The following is a 24,592-nucleotide window of genomic DNA, read 5'->3' as shown; positions in this document are numbered from 1 at the left end:
TTCTAGGCAGTTTGCAAAGTAGATTACATGGTCGGCACAACATTGTGGGCCGAAGGGCCTGTAATGGGCTGTAAATGTCAATGTTCTATGTTCAAACCTGCCTGGCATCGAACAAACCCATTCTAGGCATCAGACAATCCCAAATGGTATCACACTGACCAACATTAAGTGATTGTGCTCATTATCAGACAATCCCACTCGACATTGAAGATTCCTACCTGGCAACCAACAGTCCCGCCCAACAGCATGTAATTCCATCCGGCAACAAATGATCCCAATGTTTTCCAAACCAATCCACCTGGATTTCTACCAATTCCAAGTAGCACCAGAAAGGCAGAATTAAACATTCCTGCCCGGCTTCAAACAATTCTGCTCAGCTTCAAAAAACTCCCGCTCCAGATCTAACTATCTTTGTTTGCATCAATAATCGCAAAACAGCGTCAAGCAATTCTGTGCAATCTCAAACTGTTCCTGCCCTGCACCAAACAATCCCACAATGCAAAGCTTGTTCCCCCGCGCAATAACCACTCCCACCCTCCATCAGATTAGCCCAAGTGTCATCAAACCATTTCAAATGGTATCAACCAGGCCTACCATCAAACGATCCTGCGCAGAGACAAACAATCCTAAGTAATAAGAAACAATCAATTCTGGATGGCCTGAATCCATCCCAGCCAACACCACCCAATACCATTCAACCTCAAACAGTCCCACCAGACATTATACCATGCATTATCAAACAATTAAAGCTGGAATTGAAATACCCAACTCCAAATGGAACAATCCCAACTAGGAGCACATGTTCCCACATGGACTTATACATTTCAAACCAACATTAACCAGGCATGTGGCATCAAATGATGTCTACTGTGCCAAGCTCCTCCACCCACTGTCAAATAACTTCAACTAACAAAATATCTTGCCTGGCATCCAATATTCCAGCTCGGCATGCAATAATCCCGCCCAAAATGACAGCACCCCTACCTAGCAACAAAACAATCCCGACTGGCTGCTAAGAGTTCCAACTTGCATCAGAAAATGCTGCTGGTGACCCAGCGTAGAACCATTGCATCCGGTTTCAAACAACCCAATCCACAATGAAACATTCCCAATCAGCTCCGCACGCTCTCCATGGATTTGTACAACGTGTCCCAACGTTAATCAGGGGCAGCATTAAAACCCATTGGGCTTCAAACAATTACAACTGACAAAAACCACCCCAGCCGATGTACACTGTGTGGGAACATACATTCCTGTCTGATATCAGATAAGCCTGCCTAGCATCAGTAAAGTCACTCACCATGAACCAACCCACCAGGTATCTAACATCCAGCGTGCCTACGATCATACATTCTAACCTGGTAACAGACAATCCCGTCCAGAATCACAAAATCTCAACTGGCCTCAAATACCAGAACAGCAAAATCTAAGACCCCACTCACCCCATGCCTCCTCTCTTCGCTCCTCTCCAATCAAGCAAAGGACACGAAAGCCGAAAGGTGCATACCAGCAGGCTCAAGGACAACTTCTGTCCCACTGTTATCAGTCTTGAACAGACCTCTTGTATGATAAGATGGATTTAGGCTCACAATCTAACTCGTTAAGATCTTACATTTTATCATTTACCTGCATTGCACTTTTCCTTTATTCTGCATTGTTATTGTTTTACCTCAACGAACTGTGTAACAATCTGATCTGTATGAACAGTTGCCAAGACAAGCTTTTCACCGTATCTTGGTACGCATGATAAACACAAACCAATACCGATACTGACAATTGCAACCTTCATCAATGAGTCACAAACAGCGCCAAATCACAAAACCAACACATCAAGTGATTAAAACCACCATTGAACAATCCTCGCCAACATCAAACATGCTCGTCAAATAACACCACCCAGCAAGATATAATCCCAGCCAACAGATCATAAGCTAAACCACCAATGATTCAAATCCACTATTAATCAATCCAACTGGATTTAATCCAAACTGCAACTCAACAATCCAGAATGAAACATTCTCTGAAACATTCCATATGGATTTGTATAATTCCAGCCAAAATCAATTCGGCCCAGAATCAGATGATAATGCTGGGCACCAACCACGTTAGCTCACCATCAAACAATTCCAAACAACACAAATAATTTCACCTGGTATAAAACACATGGCTTCAACCAGTCCCACCTGGCAACAAGCATTCCCGGCTGGGATCAGACAATCCTGGCTGGCAGCAGACAAATCACACAATTCCAAGCGTTATTCAACAATCCGGCCCAACATCAAACCAACATGACCGACACAAGCAATACCATCCAGTGAGAAACATCCCAGCTGGTATCAAACAATATCTCCCAGCAACAAGTAAGTTCAAAGTAAAGTACATACAACCCTGAGATTCGTTTTCTTGTGGGCAATCACCGTAAATCCAAGAAACACAACAGAATCAGTGAGAGACCCCACCCGAAAGGACGTCAAACAACTGATGTGCAAAAGACAACAAATTGGACAAATACAAAAGAACGAATGATTGATTGATTCATTCAATAAGCACATAAACAAACAAACAAGCAAGAAATGTCGAGAACATGAGATGAAGAGTCCTTGAAAGTGAGTCCATAGGTTGTGGGAACATTTCAGTGATGGGTCGAATGAATCTGAGTGAGGTTAACCCCTAAGGTTCAAGTACCTGGTGGTTGAGGTGTAATAGCTGTTCCTGAACATGGTGGTGAGGGTCCTGAGGCTCCGGTACCTTCATCCTGACGGCAGCAGCAAGAAGATTGCGATTGGCTTCCAAGAAAGCCAATGGGTGTCATGCAAACTAATAACTAAAACATGTCAAACGATAGCACCTGGTATCGCACCAGTAGGTCATCAAAGCAGTAAGCAATTACGCCAGTCATAGAACAATCCCACCTGGCATCTAATAAACAACACTGGTGCCAAACAATCAAGTCCATCATTAAATAATCCTGCCTGACAACAAACAATCCCAATGCATGTCAATCCTAATTGGAAACAAACTATTCAACTCCCAACACAGTGTTTCCAACCAGCAATGCATAGTCCCACATGGATTTGTATCAATCAGGAACAATGTCAATAAATTCCGCCCTGTGTTGGACAATTGCACCCGGCATTACACAATCCCAAGCGGAAGCAAATGACTCCAACTGGAATCAGGCGATCCAAGCTGCGATTAAACAATGCAACCCACAATGACAAGTTTGCAACAAGCATCCCATTCTCCCACATAGATGTGTACAAAGCCAAGCAGCGGCCGTCAGGCACGACATCAAACAACCCTGCCTGATATCTAACAAAGCTAACACACCAGACATCGAGCAACTCCTACTGAAACGGAGCATTCTCATCCCATGTGCAATACGGCAAAACCTCAAGTGATCTTGACTGCAATTGAGCAATCCCATCCAGAATCAACAGTCCAATCTGCCACCCAAATATTGAGTAATTCCACCTGAAAATCAAACCACCAACCAGTCACGTTCTACCAGAAAAGGAGCCAACAACTTGCAGCCCCTTCTCTCTGTTATCGGCCACTTGCCAGGGGAAAGGAATACTGATCAGTAGAGACACATAACCATATCTTAACCAACTCCGTCCAGAATACTCCTTGTGTGAGCTTCCATGTCTTATCTCCCCTTGCGCTGAGTTGCACAACTTTAAAGTGAATAGACTCAAAATAAAGCAGAACCAGGTAAATCCGAGGTAAAAATGAGAAATGCAACATACACAGAAAGTGAGGAGAGAGAAGTTGATATTTCAAGTCAATAAACTTCCATACAATCTGGAAAAGCTTTAGATAAAGCAAGCTCTAAGGTGCTGAAGATCCAAAGCAACACACACAAAATGCTGGAGGATCTCAGCAGGTCAGGTAGCATCTATGGAAAAGAGTACACAGTTGATGTTTCCAGCTGAGACCCTTCATCAGGACTGAGAGGGAAGGGGCCTGAATTAAACAGCAGGGGGTGGGGGGTAGGGGAAAGGGGCTCGTTAGAAGGTGATAGGTGAAGCCAGGGGGGTAGGAAAGGTCAAGGACTAAGAAGAAATAACCTGATAGGAGATAGGAGAGGACAGTAGACCATAGGAGAAAGAGGAGGTGATAGGCAGGTGAGAAGTAAAAGGACAGAGTGGGGAATAAAGGGAGGAGGGGGGTTTGTGTTCACTGAAAGGAGTAATTGATATTCATACCATCAGGTTGGTAGGTACCCAGACGGAATACAAGGTGTTGCTCCTCCATCCTGAGCATGGTCTCACCAAGCAGAAGAGGAGGCCACAGACTGACACATCGGATTGGGAACGGGAGCTGGAGTGAAAATGTTTGGCCACCGGGAAGTCCCACTTGTGGCGGATGGTGCGGAGGTGCCCGATGAAGATGCAAAGGAAGCAGGAGGTGGGATGACAGAAGAGCACTGAAGGGAGGGTGTGTGTGTGAGCAGATGAGTGGAAGTGTGAGGCACTGGAACGGTGAAGGAAGAAAACTATGAGTCTGGAAAGATGCAAATACAGAAAAATTATGTAAAGTTACCAGAGGAAGAGGAAGGAATGCCGGATATCAGAAATTTAAATCCTGTAAATGCTAATTTTCAGAAACTGCTGAATTTATTGTTAAGGCCGGAGGGTTGTAACGTGTCTAGTCAGAGGAAGAGGTGCCATGCCTCGAACTCATGTTGAAGTCTGTCAGCCTGAGGCCGACATTACATAAGTCAGAGTGGGATGAACCGAGCAACCAAAAGCTGAAATTCACGTGCAGACTGAAAGGTGTCCAGATGATCTCCCCAGTACAGGACAGCTCACATCAGCAGCTGTGGATAAAATATGCTTGCTTTATCATGGAGATTTGCCAATGTTGATAAACGCTCAGTGTTGCTTCTCCACAGATACTGCCTGAGTTGCAAAGTACGTCCATTTCTTTTTCTTTCTGATGGTTTGAAAAACATCAGCCGTTGACTCTAGTGCTTATTTCAAAATCAAACTCTTTGCACGTCCAGTGCCTGGCATTGTATCCCAGTTTTACTGACAACGGATCCAGAACTTTGTTAACGCTTGTTTTTTCTGTAATGTCCTTGATCCAAGTTTTGAAATTCATTGTAGTTGCACGCCTTGTAATCCAGCCCACGGTTTGGGCGCTCATTCCAAACTTTGCACAGAATCCTCATTCCAGGCTTTGCTCAGAATTCCCTTTCCAAGCTTGAAATAAAATTCCCGTGCCATACTTTTTACATGCCAGTCCCAGGCCATGAATTATAAATGTACTGCAGTAATTCCATTCCATCCTTGGCAAAATCTCCAACTTCAGGTTGGTATTGATATCCAGTTCGATACTGGTCCTGTGCTCACAGCCGATATTCTGACTCGGTCACCGCCCGTGACGTGGCGATCCACCTTTGTTGCCGCACTTGTATCCGGTTGCTGAGTTTGAACTTCAGCAGACACTCAGCTGCCCTCTTGTTCAACCGACAGTCTGCAGATGTGGAAACCTCACAGTGCGTTCCAGCAAAAAGACAATACTGTATTGCAGGAACACAGTTCAACAGGCCAGCATTCCCAAAATTAACCAGCTGCTGCAAAACCCTCCTTTAACCCACCGATCCCATTAACACACCAACAAACCCCCTCAGTGTAACACTGAAACACCCCACACCCCTCAGTGTAACACTGAAACACCCCACACCCCTCAGTGTGACACTGATATACCCCACACCCCTCAGTGTAACACTGAAACACCCCACACCCCTCAGTGTGACACTGATATACCCCACACCCTCAGTGTAACATTGATTTACCCCACACCCTCAGTGTAACATTGATTTACCCCACACCCTCACTGTAACACTGATACACCCCACACCCCTCAGTGTAACATTGATTTACCCCACACCCTCACTGTAACACTGATACACCCCACACCCTCAGTGTGACACTGATATACCCCACACCCTCAGTGTAACATTGATTTACCCCACACCCTCAGTGTAACATTGATTTACCCCACACCCTCACTGTAACACTGATACACCCCACACCCCTCAGTGTAACATTGATTTACCCCACACCCTCACTGTAACACTGATACACCCCACACCCTCAGTGTAACATTGATTTACCCCACACCCTCAGTGTAACACTGATACACCCCACACCCTCAGTGTTACACTGATATACCCCACACCCCTCAGTGTTACACTGATATACCCCACACCCTCAGTGTAACACTGACACTCCCCACACCCTCAGTGTTACACTGATTTACCCCACACCCTCAGTGTTACACTGACACTCCCCACACTGCACAGAGAAACCCTCTTGTGGTGTACTCACTGGTTCACCGGGTAACCCTCTGGGGCCAACTTCTCCATCATCCCCCTGTAACAGACAATGAGAGGTTGAGGTCAGTGGCAATATCTGGAGGTTAGCTCCTGCTGGGAATGGCCCCAGGATCAGGGTCCGCATTAATCCCCTGTCCACCTCTACTCACCCGCTCTCCATCTTCTCCCGATGGCCCAGGTTGTCCTTGAGGCCCCGAATCGCCCTGGGAAGAAAGAGGAGACAGATCACAGGTTGTGGGTTAACATTTATAATAGTCATTATTTAATGCACTGCTCCGACACTGAGCACTGTGTTTTCCTGTTGCTTGACCCCGTCTTGCACTGTCTCTGTGCCTCAATATCCTGACGAAATGGCTGTTAAGTTTTCACTTACGCCTTATCTTCCTGTACCCTTCTGATTAGTTCACTTCCAATGGTGACCCCCTCCCACATCTACCGTGCTCACTAGTTCCTGCCTCCCCCAACCCCCTCCCACATCTACCGTGCTCACTAGTACCTGCCTCCCCAACCCCCTCCCACATCTACCGTGCTCACTAGTTCCTGCCTCCCCAACCCCCTCCCACATCTACCGTGCTCACTAGTTCCTGCCTCCCACAACCCCCTCCCACATCTACCGTGCTCACTAGTTCCTGCCTCCCCCAACCCCCTCCCACATCTACCGTGCTCACTAGTTCCTGCCTCCCCCAACCCCCTCCCACATCTACCGTGCTCACTAGTTCCTGCCTCCCCCAACCCCCTCCCACATCTACCGTGCTCACTAGTTCCTGCCTCCCCCAACCCCTCCCACATCTACCGTGCTCACTAGTTCCTGCCTCCCCAACCCCCTCCCACATCTACCGTGCTCACTAGTTCCTGCCTCCCCCAACCCCCTCCCACATCTACCGTGCTCACTAGTACCTGCCTCCCCAACCCCCTCCCACATCTACCGTGCTCACTAGTTCCTGCCTCCCCAACCCCCTCCCACATCTACCGTGCTCACTAGTTCCTGCCTCCCACAACCCCCTCCCACATCTACCGTGCTCACTAGTTCCTGCCTCCCCCAACCCCCTCCCACATCTACCGTGCTCACTAGTTCCTGCCTCCCCCAACCCCCTCCCACATCTACCGTGCTCACTAGTTCCTGCCTCCCCCAACCCCCTCCCACATCTACCGTGCTCACTAGTTCCTGCCTCCCCCAACCCCCTCCCACATCTACCGTGCTCACTAGTTCCTGCCTCCCCCAACCCCCTCCCACATCTACCGTGCTCACTAGTTCCTGCCTCCCCCAACCCCCTCCCACATCTACCGTGCTCACTAGTTCCTGCCTCCCCCAACCCCCTCCCACATCTACCGTGCTCACTAGTTCCTGCCTCCCCCAACCCCCTCCCACATCTACCGTGCTCACTAGTTCCTGCCTCCCCCAACCCCCTCCCACATCTACCGTGCTCACTAGTTCCTGCCTCCCCCAACCCCCTCCCACATCTACCGTGCTCACTAGTTCCTGCCTCCCCCAACCCCTCCCACATCTACCGTGCTCACTAGTTCCTGCCTCCCCAACCCCCTCCCACATCTACCGTGCTCACTAGTTCCTGCCTCCCCCAACCCCCTCCCACATCTACCGTGCTCACTAGTTCCTGCCTCCCCCAACCCCCTCCCACATCTACTGTGCTCACTAGTTCCTGCCTCCCCAACCCCCTCCCACATCTACCGTGCTCACTAGTTCCTGCCTCCCCAACCCCCTCCCACATCTACCGTGCTCACTAGTTCCTGCCTCCCCCAACCCCCTCCCACATCTACCGTGCTCACTAGTTCCTGCACCGGCCAAACTTGGCTGTAAGGTTCTCAGCCTTATTCGACTGTCCCTCTCTCTCGAAATTCCTCCAGCTTCATCATCTTCTATAATTCCCATTCTCCAATTCTGGCTTCTCCTCATCCTAGATTTGGTTTTTAGTAGCGATTGAGCCTTGAACAAGGGGACGCGACTACAAAGTAAGTGGCCAGTCATTTAAGACGGAGGTGCCTAGAAATTTATTTTCGCTGAGCCTGGTGAATCTCTGGAATTATCTGCTCCCTTGGGTAGTGGAGGCTGGATCATCGCAAATATTTATGGTTGGAGCAAGATAAATGATTGAAAGGTTGAGCAACTGAGGATTATGGGGAACACAGAAGAACGGAGGCCAGCACTTATCAGCATGATCGCATTGAATAGTCGGCAGGCTTGCGGCCTACTGCTGTTTCTGTAGATTTGCACCACTCCGTCACTGGTGTTAGCTGCTCTGTGTTTGGGATTGATCTCTCTAAACTTATGGCATCTTTAACCATCGCTCCCCCAACAAGACGTGCCTCCTGGACCGAGCCCTCAGTCACCTGTCCTCACGTGCCCCTCCCTATACCACTCCACCATTTCTTTGCTTTGAGCTCCTGAGGCCTCTGCAATCCTGGAGATTCCCAGCAGATGGCGCTTTTGCCTGCGAATCTTCGGAAATCTGGATTAAGTTGCTGCAGTAATATTTCATGGTAAAATTTAAAGCAGAAAGAATTTGTGCAGCCTTGGGGGAAGATTCACAGAAACTACAGGGAAATAGTTTGAATTTTGTTGTTTGCTGTTTTGTCCTCAATTCACTGAAGAGATAAAGCTCCAGGAACAATTGCCAGGTCACAGTCGGACAGGCAGATTGTGGATGAGGGAGGGTGAGTTGATTTTTTTGGGTACATTTGGGAGAGCTGGGGCTCTTTCCTGTAGAAGGGCAAGGGAGGGAGTCACAAACAAGAGAAAATCTGCAGATGCCAGAAATCCAAGTAACACACACAAAAAATGCTGGAGGAACTCAGCAGGCCAGGCAGCATCTATAGACGAGAGCATAGTTGATGTTTCGGGCCAAGACCTTACCTACAGATGTCTATTATAAACCGCCTGACTCTCACAGGTAGCTGGAGTATACCTCTTCCCACCCCGTTACTTGTGAAAACACCATCCCCTTCTCTCAATTCCTCTGCCTCTGCTCTCAGGATGAAGCTTTTCATTCCGGAACGAAGGAGATTCCTTCCTTCTACAAGGAAAGGGGCTCCCCTTTCTCCACCGTCAATGCTGCCCTCAACCGCATCTCCTCCATTTCAAGTACGTCTGCCCTCACCCCGCCACTCCACCAGCTTCTGTGCCCAGCACATAGTTCTCCGTAACTTCCGCCCTCTTGACTGGGATCCCAAGCACGTCTGCCCTCACCCCGCCACTCCACCAGCTTCTGTGCCCAGCACATAGTTCTCCGTAACTTCCGCCCTCTTGACTGGGATCCCAAGCACGTCTGCCCTCACCCCACCTTCTCCCTCCCGCAGGGATCGTTCCCTACGTGACTCCCTTGTCCATTTGTCCCTCCCCACTGACCTTCGTCCTGGCACTTACCCTTGCGAGCAGATCAGGGAGGATCCCTGCCCCTACACCCCTTCCCTCACTACCACTCAGGGACCTAAACAGTCCTTCCAGGTGAGGCGAGACTTCACCTGTGAGCCTGTTGGGGTCATCTACTGTGTCCGGTGCTCCTGGTGTGGCCTCCTGTATATCAGTGAGACCCGACGTAGATTGGAAGACTGCTTTGCCATGTACCTGCACTCCGTCCGGCAGAAAAAAGCGGGATCTCCCAGAGGCCACCCATTTTAATTCCACTTCCCATTCCCATTCCAACATGTCAGTCCACGGCCTCCTCTACTACTGCAATGAGGCCACACTCAGGCTGGAGAGCAGCACCTTATATTCTCTCTGGGTAGCCTCCAACCTGATTGCTTGAACATCGATTTCTCTAACTTCCAGTATTGCCCCCCTTCCTCCTGCCCTCTTTCACCATTCCCCATTCCGATTTCCCTCTCTCACCTCCTCTCCTTACCTGCCCAAACCCTCCCTCTGGTGCTCCTCCCCCGTTTCCCTTCTTCCACGGCCTTCTGTCCTCTCCTATCAGATTCCCCCTTCTCCAGCCCCGTTTCTCTTTCACTAATCGACTTCCCAGCTCTTTACTTCCTCCCTCCCCCCCCCCCCCAGTTTCACCTATCATCTCGAGTTTCTTGCTCCCTACCCCCCACCCTCTAACTCCGACTCCTCGGTTTTTTTCTGCAGCCCTCCTGAAGGGTCTCGGCCTGAAACGTCGACTGTACTCTTCTCCACACACGCTGCCTGGCCTGCTGAGCTCCTCCAGCGTTTTGTGTCTGTTGGTGAGGGAGTCTCAGTCCCTTACAGTTGATGCCCTGGTTCGTCATCCCCCCCAAAGTGAGAGTGCCGTGAGGATGAAGAGTTTGCTAGATAAGGAAGGAGACAGGGAATGTGGCCAGGGAGGAAGACCACGGCTCGGGAGGGGGCACGTGTAATTCAGAACACACCAACAGGACAGGAGGCAATGCAACCAAGAACCCGTGTGGCTGATACTCCAGGCCTCCGGCAGAGTCTGCCCTCTAAACAAGCCGTGTTCAGACAGAAATCAGCCAGGGCGTGAAGCTTCCCGGAGACAGGTGAGTTCAGTGATGGACACAAGTTGACAGGTGATTTCCTCACAGTCTGCCCTCTATACAAGCCGTGTTCAGACGGAGACTGACAGAAATCAGCCAGGGCGTGAAGCTTCCCGGAGACAGGTGAGTTCAGTGCAGGGCCGGACTGATGGACACAAGCTGACAGGTGATTTCCTCAGTCTGCCAATTTGAGGATTCCTCGGGCCTGAACAAGGAATCAGATGGTGAGCCGACTAAACAGGCGGGAGAGGAGACGAGCAGGGACTGAGTCTGTCTCTCCCCCATTCCCTCAACAAACGTCAGCTCCCGTTTCAAGTACAGCTGCCCCCACCACCCTCTCCCCGTCTCCTCCAGCATCTCCGGTGGCCATGTGCAATACTCACTCGGTTGCCCTTCTCACCCGGCAGTCCAGGCAGTCCATCGAATCCTCGGTCACCCTGTGAACCAAGAAAGAGTTTCAATCTGACGGAGGGGATGGGGCGGTGGGGGGGTAGGGCAGTACGTGGCTCAGCCCGTGTTCCTGGACGTTACACGACACTGTGGCATTCGGGAGACTGGGATAGCTCCTTGTTCTGCAGTTACCTTTCGTCCAGGAGTCCCTGGGATCCCTCTGGCTCCGTCAGTTCCCGGTCGACCCTGGAACAAAGCAAAAGTCTGTCACAGGAACCTCCTGGTCGTTGCACAAGGCTCCCCGAGCCTCAGGCCTCTCCCCCCCCACCGAAGGAGCCATTTTCACTGGGCCACAAGTTACTGAACATGGTCAAGATCAGAGACTTGGCTGTGTCCTGGTCCTGTGCCCTTCTCAGAGACCCAGAGCCTTCGATTCAGGAGGATGAATCTGGCCCCTCAGTTAGATCAGAGTGAATCTTTATCCTAACACACATCGTGCACCGGTACTGTAAACGCTAACTAAAGCAAGCAAGCTAAAGCTCAGGCTGAAGGACGGGATTGGTGAACCCGATTTTCTTCTGTCCTCTGTGGCGTTAGTAACTCCCGGCAACTCGAACTCCTCTCAGCTCTAACGTAAAGGATGTGTTCCCTCATTCTGACCTCTTCTCTCGATGAGTCTCTATCCACTCTATCAAACACTACCCCCACCACCCATGGTGCGACTCCAGCTGCTCTGTGCTCAGGTGAGGGTGAGGAGGTCTGCAGCCTTGCCCTCCTGGGGCCCTGTACTCCAGCAGCAGTAACCGGAGTCCATAGCACAGAGGGCCATTCAGCCCATTGAGTTTCCCAGCAGTTCATTGATTTCTCCCACTCAACTCCCTCCCCAGAACAGCTGCACACTCCTCCTTTACAAATATTTATCCGGGTCTGTACTGAAAGTTAACTTTGAATGAGTCTAACTCCCCCATGCTGCCCAGTTGCACCTTTACACATGACAGCTCAGTGAGTGACAGGAGGTTTTCTTCTGTTGCCCTGTCGAACCCCTCCCCTTCACCCTCCACCCTTTCCCCTCCTCACCCCACGGACCCTCTGTCCCTCTCCCTCCTCCACCCACCCCACCATCCCTCTCCTCCACCTCGCCCCACTGACCCCCTCCCTTCTCCTTCTCCTTGCCCTGACCCTCTCCCTCCTCCCCCTCACCCCCAAACCTTCCTCTCCTCCTCCTCGCCCCACCAACCCTTTCTCCGTTTCCCCTCATTCCTCCCTCTCATCTCCTGGGCCCTCTTTCCTACCCCTCATCCACCCACCCTCCCCTCCCCCTCAATGCACGGCCTGCTCTCCAGTCCATGATCTGTCTCATTCTGCATCCCGTCCACACCCAGCCCACCCCTCTCCCCTCCCCATACCCGTCCTCGTACTCCTTCCCTCCTCCGCGGACCCCACGCTCCCTGCATACAGTATTGCCGAAACCCGTCAAACCCACCCCCCACACAGCCTCAGCTGTCCAGAGCCCCGAATTGGAGGGCTCGCCCCCAGAACGAGGCACACTCACCCTGCGGCCTGGCTTTCCAGTGGGACCAGGTGGACCCTGGGCACCTCGCGGACCCTGGGTTGAAGGAATGATGAGAAGGTTAATAGGAGCCACCAATCACTACAAGCTGTGTCTACCCATTAAACAGTCCTCCACACATGCTGATTAGGGCAGCCTGCTCGGACCAGACCGTTAAGTGAACTGGTGGACGAGTCTTCTTCCACTCACCTGAGGGCCCATATCTCCCATATCACCTTTTATTCCGATGTAACCAGGCGGCCCCTGGGGGGAGATAAATGAGATGGTTACAAGACTTTGACACACACAGATGCTGCCCCTCCCTATACAACCCTTGGACTGGCTGGCACAAACAGCCCTCTACACAGTCCCAGTGTACACAGACCTCTACACAGTCTCAGTACAGCACAGCCCCCTACACAGTCCCAGTGCAGCACAGCCCCAGCACAGCACAGCCCCCTACACAGTCCCGGCGCAAAACAGCTCCCTACACAGTCCCAGTGCAGCACAGCCCCAGCACAGCACAGCCCCCTACACAGTCCCGGCGCAAAACAGCTCCCTACACAGTCCCAGTGCAGCACAGCCCCCTACACAGTTCCAGCGCAGAACAGCCCCTACACAGTCCCGGCGCAAAACAGCTCCCTACACAGTCCCAGTGCAGAACAGCCCCCTACACAATGCCAGCACACACAGCATTCTACACAGTCCCAGCACACACAGCATTGTACAGTACCAGCACACACAGCATTGTACAGTCCCAGCACACACAGCATTGTACAGTCCCAGCACACACAGCATTCTCCACAGTCCCAGCACATACAGCATTGTACACAGTCCCAGCACACACAGCATTGTACACAGTCCCAGCACACACAGCATGCTACACAGTCCCAGTGCAGAACAGCCCCCTACACAATGCCAGCACACACAGCATTCTCCACAGTCCCAGCACACACAGCATTGTACACAGTCCCAGCACACACAGCATGCTACACAGTCCCAGCACACACAGCATTGTACACAGTCTCTGGACACACAGTCTTTCTGCAAGCCTCTTGTCCCAGCCCAGGGAACCGCGATATGGCACAGCCCCCCGAGGCTGACACACACCAAGTGCTGTATTCTTTCTCACTGTATTCCCAGTAATAAACCAATATGCAGTGGTCAGTACTCACTACGGGACCAGGCCTGCCAGTCAATCCCATTGGCCCTGTCGGACCTCGCAATGCCAGCTGTAAGGCAAACAGAAACATCCTGCATCAGTAACTGCTCACCCAATGTGAGATTTCAGACAGCAGTCGTGTTCCCGTGGAACACACACAAAATGCTGGAGGTACTCAGCAAGTCAGGCAGCTTCTACAGGAAGGAATTAACAGTCAATGCTTTGGGTTGCTCCCCTGAAGGAACGACACTCCCTCAGTACTGCCCCTCTGACAGTGTGACACTCCCTCAGTACCGTCCCTCTGACAGTGTGACACTCCCTCAGTACTGTCCCTCTGACGGTGTGACACTCCCTCAGTACCGTCCCTCTGACGGTGTGACACTCCCTCAGTACCGTCCCTCTGACGGTGTGACACTCCCTCAGTACCGTCCCTCTGACACTGTGACACTCCCTCAGTACTGTCCCTCTGACAGTGTGACACTCCCTCAGTACTGTCCCTCTGATGGTGTGACACTCCCTCAGTACCGTCCCTCCGACAGTGTGACACTCCCTCAGTACCGTCCCTCTGACAGTGTGACACTCCCTCGGTACTGTCCCTCTGACAGTGTGACTCCCTCGGTACTGTCCCTCTGACGGTGTGACACTCCCTCGGTACTGTCCCTCTGACGGTGCGACACTCCCTCGGTACTGTCCCTCTGACGGTGTGACACTCCCTCAGTACTGTCCCTCTGACAGTGTGACTCCCTCGGTACTGTCCCTCTGACAGTGTGGCACTCCCTCAGTACTGTCCCTCTGACGGTGTGACTCTCTCGGTACTGTCCCTCTGACAGTGTGACTCCCTCGGTACTGTCCCTCTGACGGTGTGACTCTCTCGGTACTGTCCCTCAGACGGTGTGACACTCCCTCAGTACCGTCCCTCTGACAGTGTGACACTCCCTCAGTACTGTCCCTCTGACGGTGTGACTCCCTCGGTACTGTCCCTCTGACGGTGTGACTCTCTCGGTACTGTCCCTCAGACGGTGTGACACTCCCTCAGTACCGTCCCTCTGACAGTGTGACACTCCCTCAGTACTCTCCCTCTGACAGTGTGACTCCCTCGGTACTGTCCCTCTGACAGTGTGACACTCTTCACTGGGAGAGACTTTCAAGATTTCATACCAGGTGTGGGGATCGTGAGAAGGAGTGGGGGGATATCGATATTCCCAGACCCACCCTTGCGGAGGCTGGGAAGCCTCACGTGCAATGAAATGTCCGACTGTGTGAGAAACCACGGGACCCAGCTGATACCGAGGGTCAGGTCTACCCCCTGAAGTGCATTGTGCCCTGTGTGAAAACCCCACAAGTGAGTGGCAAGCAGAGATAGTTATAGAGTCAGAGCAGAGAAACCAGCCCTTCGGCCCATTGTGTTTAAACTGTTTAACAAGCACCCACATGCTCCGGTCCCGTTTCTCTTCATCCTGCACTCCCATCAACTTGCCCAATTCTGGAAACCGCTCGCTTTCTGACCACAATTCACCACCCAATATCCCAAACTCTGTACGTGGGAGGAAGCTGGAACCACCACGGAAACATACAGGGGATTGTGCCAACTCTGCACGGAGATTAGGAGTCAACCCAGGCTGAACCAGCCTGCCACCTCCTCTCTGCCGACTACCTCCTGTACCCTCTCCTCACTCCCCCCAGATTTCAACTGCTGACCTCTGGAACTCAGTGAATCTCCACATACTGCTGGTAAAGGGGAAAGATTCCCCAAATCCTAACAGATACTGTGAGCCGCCCTGGCCACTGTTTAATGGGAGGTCCCTCACCACCAGCTGAGCAACCTTCAGAGAACTGGCATGACTTCATAACCATCTATTCAGAGTCACGGTGGGGGTGGAGGTGACGTCTTCCCGATCTTCATCAATACAAGGTTTGCTTCTTGTTTAACTATTGGTTACACCCACCTCACTGGCCTTAAGTACCGAGGATTAAGGGTGAGTTGACTCAGGTGGTGATCTTGGACACACAGGAGACTGCCGATGATGGAACCTGGAGCAACAAACCAAGCACTGGAGAAGCTCGGTGGCTGGGAGGTAGCAACAGGGTCAGGGAGTAATCAGGCTGGAGGCTGTGGAGGTGAGACTCCCCAGAGGCTGTGATGTGACTATCTTCATAGACTCTACACTTGCAACCTAAATAGAGGTCATTTGGCCCATCAGGTTCATGCTAGCTTCCCTATGAAATCTCACCCTCTTTCTCTCAATCTTTCTGTGGCTCTGAGTCTTTCTCTTGTACATACCCACCAACTCTCCTTCAGATTCTTTGTGCCATTGTCCTTCCCTGGGGCAATCTACAGTAACCAGTGAACCCACCGCGTTTCGGTTAATCTACAGTAACCAGTGAACCCACCGCGTTTCGGTTAATCTACAGTAACCAATGAACCCACCGCGTTTTGGTTAATCTACAGTAACCAGTGAACCCACCGCGTTTCGGTTAATCTACAGTAACCAGTGAACCCACCGCATTTCAGTTAATCTACAGTAACCAATGAACCCATCACCATGTTTTGGTTAATCTTCAGTAACCAATTGACCCACCACCATGTTTTGGTTAATCTACGGTAAGCAGTTGACCCATTGCCATGTTTTGGTTAATCTACAGTAACCAGTTGACCCATTGCCATGTTTTGGTTAATCTACGGTAACCAGTTGACCCACCGCCACGTCTATGGGAAGTGGGAGGAATCCCTCATTGTCGGTGGGGGTGGGGTGAAAACCCAGGACAGACTGTGACATCACTGTCACTGATGACTTTCACCAGACTGGCCAGGATTCACTGGCCCTGAACGGAGTCTGTTTCAGAGAGCATTTCATATGTTCACAGAATCAGAAACAGGCTGCAAGGCGCAAGGTTACCAGGCCCTTTCTCAAGAATATTCATGAACAGAATGGATTTCGTGACAATCACGGTCACCTCTAATGACGCAGCTTCTAACTGCAGATTTACTTAGGTACTTTGGGGACAAATGCAGAGAATGCGGCAGAGCGACGGGGTGCCGGGCGTCTGAGATCCGGTGCTCGGTGTGACGGGGACTCACCCGGGCCTGCTGCAGGATCGCCTGTGCTTGAGCTTCTTGCGCTGACAGCATCGGCCCCTTCTCTCCAGCGCTGCCGCCACCGGTGAACCGGAACTGCGAGGAAGAGAAACACGGAATCAGCGTCGGGACCGCCAACCGGGGAAACCTGCCGATCCACTCCACAGGGAACAGCCGCACGCCACGACCTACCGTCGCACCTCGTAGGCAGAGAGAGCATTACCCTCGATACTCGTTTACAGTGGGCTGTACAGGCGGAGAGCAGTGACCGATGTCAAAGTCAAGTTTATTGTCAGGTGCACCGGCACAGTGAAAAACTTACCTGCAGCAGCGTATCGACAGAGAAGCTACATCTCAGGGATGCGTGCTTCCATAATAAACGCACTTTGACTCTTTAAAACAGCATTCGCAAGAAAATCGTTAATTAGGAACCAATTACTTTTTTCAAGAAGCCAACGATGAAAACAAAAGAGGGAATGAAGTCGGGCAAGGTGATCACACTGAAGGTCGTGCTGTTCGGTTCAGGATGGAGGGAGGTAGCTTCTCTTGAACCTAGTGTGTGGGGACTTCAGGCTTCGGTAGCAGTAGGACGGGGGCATGGTCCAGATGGGGGTGGGACAGATCTTTTGACAGTCAAAGTCGCCTTGTTGAGCCAGTGCCCCATTGACAGTGCTGACGGTGGGGAGGGTATGTTTAGGCTGAGCTCACTACTCTCTGCAGTTTCTCATGCTCCCATACAGCACATTCTAACCGACGTACCAGACCACGATGCAGCCAGGCAGCACACTATCAAACAGTCCGTCTGTAGAAGATTGCTAGACCGCTTCAATCTCCTGAGCAAGTAAAGATGCAGGCGTACCATCCTTGCCATTGCAAGGAAACCTCTCTGCATATTTCAGTGTCGGGCAATTGCCAACCTGCCCCAGCATTCTGATGTCTCGTGGTCTGTAAATGCCCAGGGGACATTTGCCTGGGGAGTATTGGACGGGGAGTATTTGCCCGGGGAGTATCGGATGGGGAGTATTGGATGGGGAGTATTTGCCCGGGGAGTATTGGATGGGGAGTATTTGCCCAGGGAGTATCGGATGGGGAGTATTGGATGGGGAGTATTTGCCCAGGGAGTATCGGATGGGGAGTATTGGATGGGGAGTATTTGCCTGGGGAGTATTGGATGGGGAGTATTTGCCTGGGAGTATTGGATGGGGAGTATTTGCCCGGGGAGTATCGGATGGGGAGTATTGGACGGGGAGTATTTGCCCAGGGAGTATTTGCCTGGGGAGTATCGGATGGGGAGTATTGGATGGGGAGTATTTGCCCGGGGAGTATTGGATGGGGAGTATTTGCCCAGGAGTATTGGATGGGGAGTATTTGCCCGGGGAGTATCGGATGGGGAGTATTTGCCCGGGGAGTATTTGACAGGACGATGAGAGCTTCACTGGCTGACCGAGCACGTGATTTCTAATGACCTTTCTGCCCAGGTCTCCAGTTTGTTTGTGGAATAAAGGAACTGTACCTGTCCAGGCCGCACACACAAAGTGCTGGAGGAACTCAGCAGGCCAGGCAGCATCCATGGAAAAAAAGTACAGTTGACGTCTCAGGCCGAGACCCTTCAGAAACCTGCCAAAGGGTCTCGGTCCGAAATGTTGACTGTACCTTTTTCCAAAGATGCTGCCCGGCCTGCTGAGTTCCTCCAGCATGTTGTGTGTGTCGCTCGGATTTCCAGCAGCTGCAGATTTTCTCTTGCTAGGGATTGTATTTTTCTGCCCCGTCGGGGCCTTGCACTTCATTTGTCTGTTTTCACTGTACCTTCTCTGGGACCGTAACACCACCTTTCCATGTTCTCTTTCTATCTCCCCCCTTGACCACCTCCGTGTACTGTATGGGATGATACAAAACCTTCTAGGTACACGTGACACTATAAACCATTTCCCAACAGGAATCCCTCTAGGCGCGACAAGGCGATGAAACTGTTAGAATTCTACTCTGTGCAACGCCCACCACGCCAAGTCCCCAGTGTCGACGGGAGCGTTCACGGACAGACGGAGCTCCTTGGTGACCCTCGCCACACCCTCGTGACCCTCACACACTCGTGAGGGTCACACACCTTGGTGACCCTCGCCTTGTGTGAGGGCAGCTGATCAGATAGAGGGATTTGGGAATGTGCAGAGACTGGGGAGGAAGACTGGCCAGAGTCCGATGACTGGGTTTGCCCAAGATCGCTAACCCTCCCTGTGACCTCGGCCACAAGCTTTGGTGAGGCACAGCTCACTGTTCCTGCAGACTGGCTCCTTCCCCCATCTTGTTGCCCTGAAAGCCGGTAACTCCTGCACGTGGAGGTGGCACCAATCCGGACTGTGAAGGGATGGCAGTAAGGCACGGGCAACTCTCTCAGCCAGGCACAGGGGGCAGCCTGGCCCAGCAGAGGGTGAACAAGGGGCAGGTAGTGGCCCAGCAGAGGGTGAACATGGGGCAGCCTGGCCCAGCAGAGGGTAAACACGGGGCAGCCTGGCCCAGCAGAGGGTGAACACGGGGCAGGTAGTGGCCCAGCAGAGGGTGAACACGGGGCAGGTAGTGGCCCAGCAGAGGGTGAACAAGGGGCAGGTAGTGGCCCAGCAGAGGGTGAACACGGGGCAGGTAGTGGCCCAGCAGAGGGTGAACAAGGGGCAGGTAGTGGCCCAGCAGAGGGTGAACACGGGGCAGGTAGTGGCCCAGCAGAGGGTGAACACGGGGCAGGTAGTGGCCCAGCAGAGGGTGAACACGGGGCAGGTAGTGGCCCAGCAGAGGGTGAACACGGGGCAGGTAGTGGCCCAGCAGAGGGTGAACAAGGGGCAGGTAGTGGCCCAGCAGAGGGTGAACAAGGGGCAGGTAGTGGCCCAGCAGAGGGTGAACACGGGGCAGGTAGCAGCCCAGCAGAGGGTGAACAAGGGGCAGGTAGCGGCCCAGCAGAGGGTGAACACGGGGCAGGTAGCGGCCCAGCAGAGGGTGAACAAGGGGCAGGTAGTGGCCCAGCAGAGGGTGAACAAGGGGCAGGTAGCGGCCCAGCAGAGGGTAAACAAGGGGCAGGTAGTGGCCCAGCAGAGGGTGAACAAGGGGCAGGTAGCGGCCCAGCAGAGGGTAAACAAGGGGCAGGTAGCGGCCCAGCAGAGGGTAAACAAGGGGCAGGTAGTGGCCCAGCAGAGGGTGAACAAGGGGAAGGTAGTGGCCCAGCAGAGGGTGAACACGGGGCAGGTAGTGGCCCAGCAGAGGGTAAACAAGGGGAAGGTAGTGGCCCAGCAGAGGGTGAACAAGGGGCAGGTAGTGGCCCAGCAGAGGGTGAACAAGGGGCAGGTAGTGGCCCAGCAGAGGGTAAACACGGGGCAGCCTGGCCCAGCAGAGGGTGAACAAGGGGCAGGTAGTGGCCCAGCAGAGGGTGAACAAGGGGCAGGTAGCGGCCCAGCAGAGGGTGAACACGGGGCAGGTAGCGGCCCAGCAGAGGGTAAACAAGGGGCAGGTAGTGGCCCAGCAGAGGGTGAACAAGGGGCAGGTAGTGGCCCAGCAGAGGGTGAACAAGGGGCAGGTAGCGGCCCAGCAGAGGGTAAACAAGGGGCAGGTAGTGGCCCAGCAGAGGGTGAACAAGGGGCAGGTAGCGGCCCAGCAGAGGGTGAACACGGGGCAGCCTGGCCCAGCAGAGGGTGAACACGCACAGTGCTGGGGGTGGTGTGGGTGGGGAGCAGGGGCAGCCGTCCCATCCACAAGGCTGCCAGAGACCCACAGCTCTTTCCTGTCCCAGTTGAATACAAGAAATCCCTGAGACGACCCAGAACCACAGGGCTGAGCATTTGTGATTCATGCCCAGGACCCCAGCTGAGCAGCGGACGCAGGCCCAGCTTCCTTGCCAAACGAAGACGTTCAACGCCAGAGTTTTTTCTGAGAACGCTCAGACTGGAGAGGAGTATGGTGCTCCGTCCAGTGGCTCCCTGGCCCCAGCAGGCGGTTCAGCCACCACTGACCCACGGGGGATCTCTGAACTTTTCCCCCAGCCAGGTTCTGTAGGGGAGACCAGGGCAGTCACAGGTCCTCGGCAATGGGATGTCTGATCAAGACCCTCGAGCTTTTGTCCGACAGTGTTTTTCAGGAGGATCAGGTGGTGGGGGTGCTCTCACGCAGAGTACGAGGTGCACAGATGTGCTGCCCCCTGTCCTGGGAGGGTTTGACGGGACAGTGTAGATCAGGGGGTCGCAACCATTTTTTATGTCATGTACCTCTTTGGCAGACCGGTGAAGCCTATGGCCCCATCTCACAGTAATGTATCTAGATATATAAAATACATAGGTTTACAAAAGAGACCAATTATATTGAAATGCAGTTAGCAAAACATAAAGGAAACTAATTTGTGATGTGGCAATACGTGTGCTTCGTTATTAACACATTAAATAACAAGATTTGTGGACCTCATCAAATTATTCACAGACCCCAGGCTGAGAATCCTGGTGTAAAGGGAAGGGTCCCTAATACAGGAGCTTGGGGGATGGGGGAAGGACTCTCGACCTCACAATCTATCTCGTTATGACTATCTGCACTGTACTTTTATAATCAGAATCAAGTTTGTTATCACTAGCACTGCTGTGAAATTTGCTAATTCATCAGCAGTTCAATGTAACACATAATATAAAAGAAAAAAGTAAAATACATCAGTAAATTAATTGCAGGATATGTATAATTGAAAGTTCATTCAGGAATCGGATGGCAGAGGGGAAGAATCTGTTCCTGAATCGCTGAGTGTGTCCCTTCAGGCTTCTGTACCTGATGGTAACAGTGTGAAAAGGGCATGTCCTGGGTGCTGGAGATCTTTAATAACGGACGCTGCCTTTCTGAGACACCGCTCCCTAAAGATGTCCTGGGTACTTTGTAGGCGAGTATCCAAGATGGAGCCAACCACGCTCTCTGCAGCTGTTACTTTATTCTGTGTTCTGTTGTTGCTTTACGTTATTCTACCCCAGCGCACTGTGTAATTAACTGATTTCTATGATCATAGTAAACCAATTCCAATCCCAGCCTCGCTCTGGCCTGTGCCCTCTTCTCATTACCACCACCAGGCAGGAGGCACAGGAGCCCTAGGTCCCACACCACCAGGCAGGAGGCACAGGAGCCCTAGGTCCCACACCACCAGGCAGGAGGCACAGGAGCCCTAGGTCCCACACCACCAGGCAGGAGGCACAGGAGCCCTAGGTCCCACACCACCAGGCAGGAGGCACAGGAGCCCTAGGTCCCACACCACCAGGCAGGAGGCACAGGAGCCCTAGGTCCCACACCACCAGGCAGGAGGCACAGGAGCCCTAGGTCCCACACCACCAGGCAGGAGGCACAGGAGCCCTAGGTCCCACACCACCAGGCAGGAGGCACAGGAGCCCTAGGTCCCACACCACCAGGCAGGAGGCACAGGAGCCCTAGGTCCCACACCACCAGGCAGGAGGCACAGGAGCCCTAGGTCCCACACCACCAGGCAGGAGGCACAGGAGCCCTAGGTCCCACACCACCAGGCAGGAGGCACAGGAGCCCTAGGTCCCACACCACCAGGCAGGAGGCACAGGAGCCCTAGGTCCCACGCCACCAGGTTGGGGAACAGATATCACTCGACAACACACCAAGCTCCTGAACCAGAGCAACACACACAGAATGCTGGAGGAACTCAGCAGGCCAGGCAGCATCTATGGAAATGCACAAAGAGTCAACGCTTCAGGCCGAGACCTTTCATCGGGACTGAACCAAAGTGGATAACTTCGTTCAGCACAAATCTGAACTGATTCTATGACCTAGAGACTCACTTTCGAAGACTCTTTACGACTCTTGCTCTCAGCGTTATTTCTATTTGCACAGTTTGTCTTCTTTTGCACATTGGTGTTTGTCACTCTCTGTGCACAGTTTATCAGTAAGTTCTATCGATTTTCTTTGCCCCTGTAAATGCCTGAAATGCAAGAAACTGAATCTCAGGTAGTACATACACGCACTTTGATGATAAATTGACTTTGAACTTTGGGATGGGGCCTCATGAGCATAAACGTACAGGTAGCCCTACTGGAACCCTCGGCTCAGCAGCTGCCCGCCGGTCCGCGTGACTCGGAAACAGGGTAGGGAATGCTTTCACCCACCAAAGGCCAATTCCTAGGTACAACCGGGGGTTTGCGCGCACGAGGTTCCGAGTTAGACTGGTGATAAAGTAACCTGGCTATACTTACAGGCAGCATGAGGACAGTCCCCGGAGGTCCAGGTAACCCATCGGCGCCAGGGAGACCAGATCGACCTGTTGGGCCCTGTCACCAGAGAAAGCAAAGGTTAGAAATGGGGAGACAACGTCCCAGACGATGAACTCTGTCCTCCAGGATTTTGAGAGGGTGGGGCTCAGAGGATAAGGGGGCTCCAGAGGGATAGGGGCTTTCAGCTGAGGCGAGGGAATTCAAGAGTGAGAGGCAGAAGAGATTGAGGTGAGAGAGTGAAAATTTCAGTGGGTAGTGGGCAGGCTGAGATGAAGAGGGGGTGAGGGAGAAGAGTTTTAAAACGAGGGGGCTTAAGTTAGAAGGAGAGGTGGGTAAGGCCGAGGAGTGCTGAGGGAGAGGGTTTGGGATCAGGGAGGATCTCAGGGAGATTTGAGGAGAATGTGAAGGCCCTGGGTGGGGCTGACTTCATTGGCAGCCCGTCTCCAGGAGCCAGAGACCGCCTGCATTGACAGCCTTTGGCCACGAGGTGGCAGTGAGCGCCTGAGAATGACAGGCAGGAGTTGACAGTCGCAGTGACATCTCAGTCCAGGCTGGAAGATGTAGTTTTCTATTGCACTAGGCTTTCATGTCTTACTTTTTTGTTCGGGTGGTGGAGAAAGTTGTCATTTTGTGTACATCCTACTCAGGAAAGCAGCGAACTCAAAAAGTGAGAGCAGTGTTTGAGGATCTGCTGTGAGATGGCCCCTGCATTGCTAAAGTGGGAACTGTGTTCCAGGAACTGGTCATCGAGGGAGTGCCTCCCTTCTCCACTCGGGACCTGCCCTGGGAGAGAGTGGAGTGTGTAGGGATTTACAGGATTAAAGCTAGGATCTGAAACAGAGAATTGAGGAGATTACAATTTGTGGGACAGGTTGAGGTTAATTCAAAATGGGAATTAGAAGTACCACAAGGCACGCGGAGGGTACCTTATCCCTTTCTACTCCTCTGGATAGCTTCAAAGGGCAGAGACCAGCCCTAGGGTAAGGAGACTTGGTAGTCCTAGATTGTTCAGGTTGAGTCACAGGGATCCCTGCCAAATGGTGGCAATTAATTTCTCCCAGTTTAAACTCCATCCGAAGTTCAGGAAAGGCCCAGAGACCAAGCTAAACTGAAACAGATGGGCAGACGCCCCACCCTTCTCCATTGAGCCTTTCTGCATCTCTCCCCCTCGATCCTCCAACTCTCCTGCTTTTCACCACGCTGCCACGCCTACCTGCTCTTCTCCACTCTCTATCACTCCATAGCCCTCTTCTCAACCCAACCCAAACTACAACCCACCTCTTCCCCCTCCTCCTTCCTACTCCTTTCTCCTCATCTCTTACCATCCTCTCACTCCATAGCCCTCTTATTTTCTCAACCCAACCTA

General features: G+C 52.3%; 1 protein-coding gene across 2 annotated transcripts in view; it reads right to left on the bottom strand.

Annotated features, from left to right (window-relative positions):
- Positions 1-24,592, bottom strand: part of col5a1 (procollagen, type V, alpha 1) — a 298,663-nt gene that overhangs the window by 92,459 nt on the left and 181,612 nt on the right. For both annotated transcript variants that reach the window (XM_073052280.1, XM_073052279.1), the window contains exons 12-20: positions 23,209-23,283; positions 16,997-17,089; positions 13,931-13,987; positions 12,966-13,019; positions 12,759-12,812; positions 11,399-11,452; positions 11,200-11,253; positions 6,496-6,549; positions 6,339-6,383 (exon numbers count right to left, since the gene is read on the bottom strand). In XM_073052280.1, coding sequence (XP_072908381.1) covers positions 6,339-6,383; positions 6,496-6,549; positions 11,200-11,253; positions 11,399-11,452; positions 12,759-12,812; positions 12,966-13,019; positions 13,931-13,987; positions 16,997-17,089; positions 23,209-23,283 — 540 coding nt within the window. The remainder of the gene's footprint in view (positions 1-6,338; positions 6,384-6,495; positions 6,550-11,199; positions 11,254-11,398; positions 11,453-12,758; positions 12,813-12,965; positions 13,020-13,930; positions 13,988-16,996; positions 17,090-23,208; positions 23,284-24,592) is intronic.

This window comes from Hemitrygon akajei, chromosome 7 (genome assembly GCF_048418815.1).
Source record: "Hemitrygon akajei chromosome 7, sHemAka1.3, whole genome shotgun sequence".
NCBI classification, from domain to species: Eukaryota; Metazoa; Chordata; class Chondrichthyes; order Myliobatiformes; family Dasyatidae; genus Hemitrygon; species Hemitrygon akajei.
The sequence above is the reverse complement of the archived record's forward strand: the minus strand, read 5'-3'. Positions and strand labels throughout refer to the sequence as shown.